The 858-nt window shown below is 65.4% G+C and overlaps 1 protein-coding gene across 1 annotated transcript; it reads right to left on the bottom strand.

Moving 5' to 3' along the window:
- Nucleotides 1-403: 403 nt before the first annotated feature.
- LOC112956768 (actin cytoskeleton-regulatory complex protein pan1-like) lies at nucleotides 404-856 on the bottom strand (the record flags this gene model as incomplete). Its single annotated transcript, XM_026050247.1, has 2 exons — nucleotides 716-856; nucleotides 404-535 (listed from the first exon to the last, which is right to left on the bottom strand). Coding segments are annotated over exons 1-2 (273 nt in total), but the record flags the coding sequence as incomplete, so codon positions are not given.
- Nucleotides 857-858: the final 2 nt, after the last annotated feature.

The following is an 858-nucleotide window of genomic DNA, read 5'->3' as shown; positions in this document are numbered from 1 at the left end:
CTGCACATGCAACATCCCGCTGCTCCACAATGCAGCGCCTGTCCTGCTGCATGCACACACGCAGCACCCACCCCACTGCATCCACATGCACCGTGCCCATCCTGCTGCATCCACATGCACAGTGCCCATCCTGCTGCATCTGCATGTGCAGCGCCCATCCCGCTCCATGCGCACGTGCAGCGCCCGTCCCATTGCATCTGCACGCGTGCTGCCATGCATCACTGCAGGCTCGCCCKGCCCTCCTGCTCCCCTGCCCGCCTGTCCCCTCCTGCCCCTCTGTCCCTGTCACCGCGCTCGGCCCTCGCGGCCGCCTCGGGCTGCTTTGCTGCGGACAAAGCGCTTGGTTCCTGCACCCTGCAGGCGCCCGCTCCTTGCAGCCTGGGGCCCCCTGCATCCCAGCCACTGCCAGCTGCATCCCTACCAGTGCCAGCTGCATCCCAGCCACTGCCAGCTGCATCCCAGCCACTGCCAGCTGCATCCCTACCAGTGCCAGCTGCATCCCTACCAGTGCCGGCTGCATCCCTGCCCGGGCTGGCTGCATCCCAAATGGTGCCAGGTGCATCCCRAGCAGCACTGGCTGCATCCCAACCAGTGCTGGTCACATCCCTACCAGTGCCGGCTKCATCCCAGTCGGTGCCAGTTGCATCCCAAGCAGCTCTGGCTGCATCCTGAGCAGCATTGGCTGCATCCCAAGCAGCACCAGTTGCATCCCAACCAGTGCCAACTGCATCCCAAGCAGCACTGGCTGCATCCCCACCAGAGCCAAGGGCATCCCAACCAGTGCCGACTGTATCCCAACCAGTTCTGGCTGCATCCTGAGCAGCACCGGCTGCATCCGCACCAGTGCCGGCCGCATCC

The sequence above is a fragment of the Nothoprocta perdicaria genome, unplaced genomic scaffold, assembly GCF_003342845.1.
Source record: "Nothoprocta perdicaria isolate Ctin4 unplaced genomic scaffold, notPer1 scaffold_665, whole genome shotgun sequence".
In the NCBI taxonomy this organism is placed as follows: Eukaryota; Metazoa; Chordata; class Aves; order Tinamiformes; family Tinamidae; genus Nothoprocta; species Nothoprocta perdicaria.
The sequence above is the reverse complement of the archived record's forward strand: the minus strand, read 5'-3'. Positions and strand labels throughout refer to the sequence as shown.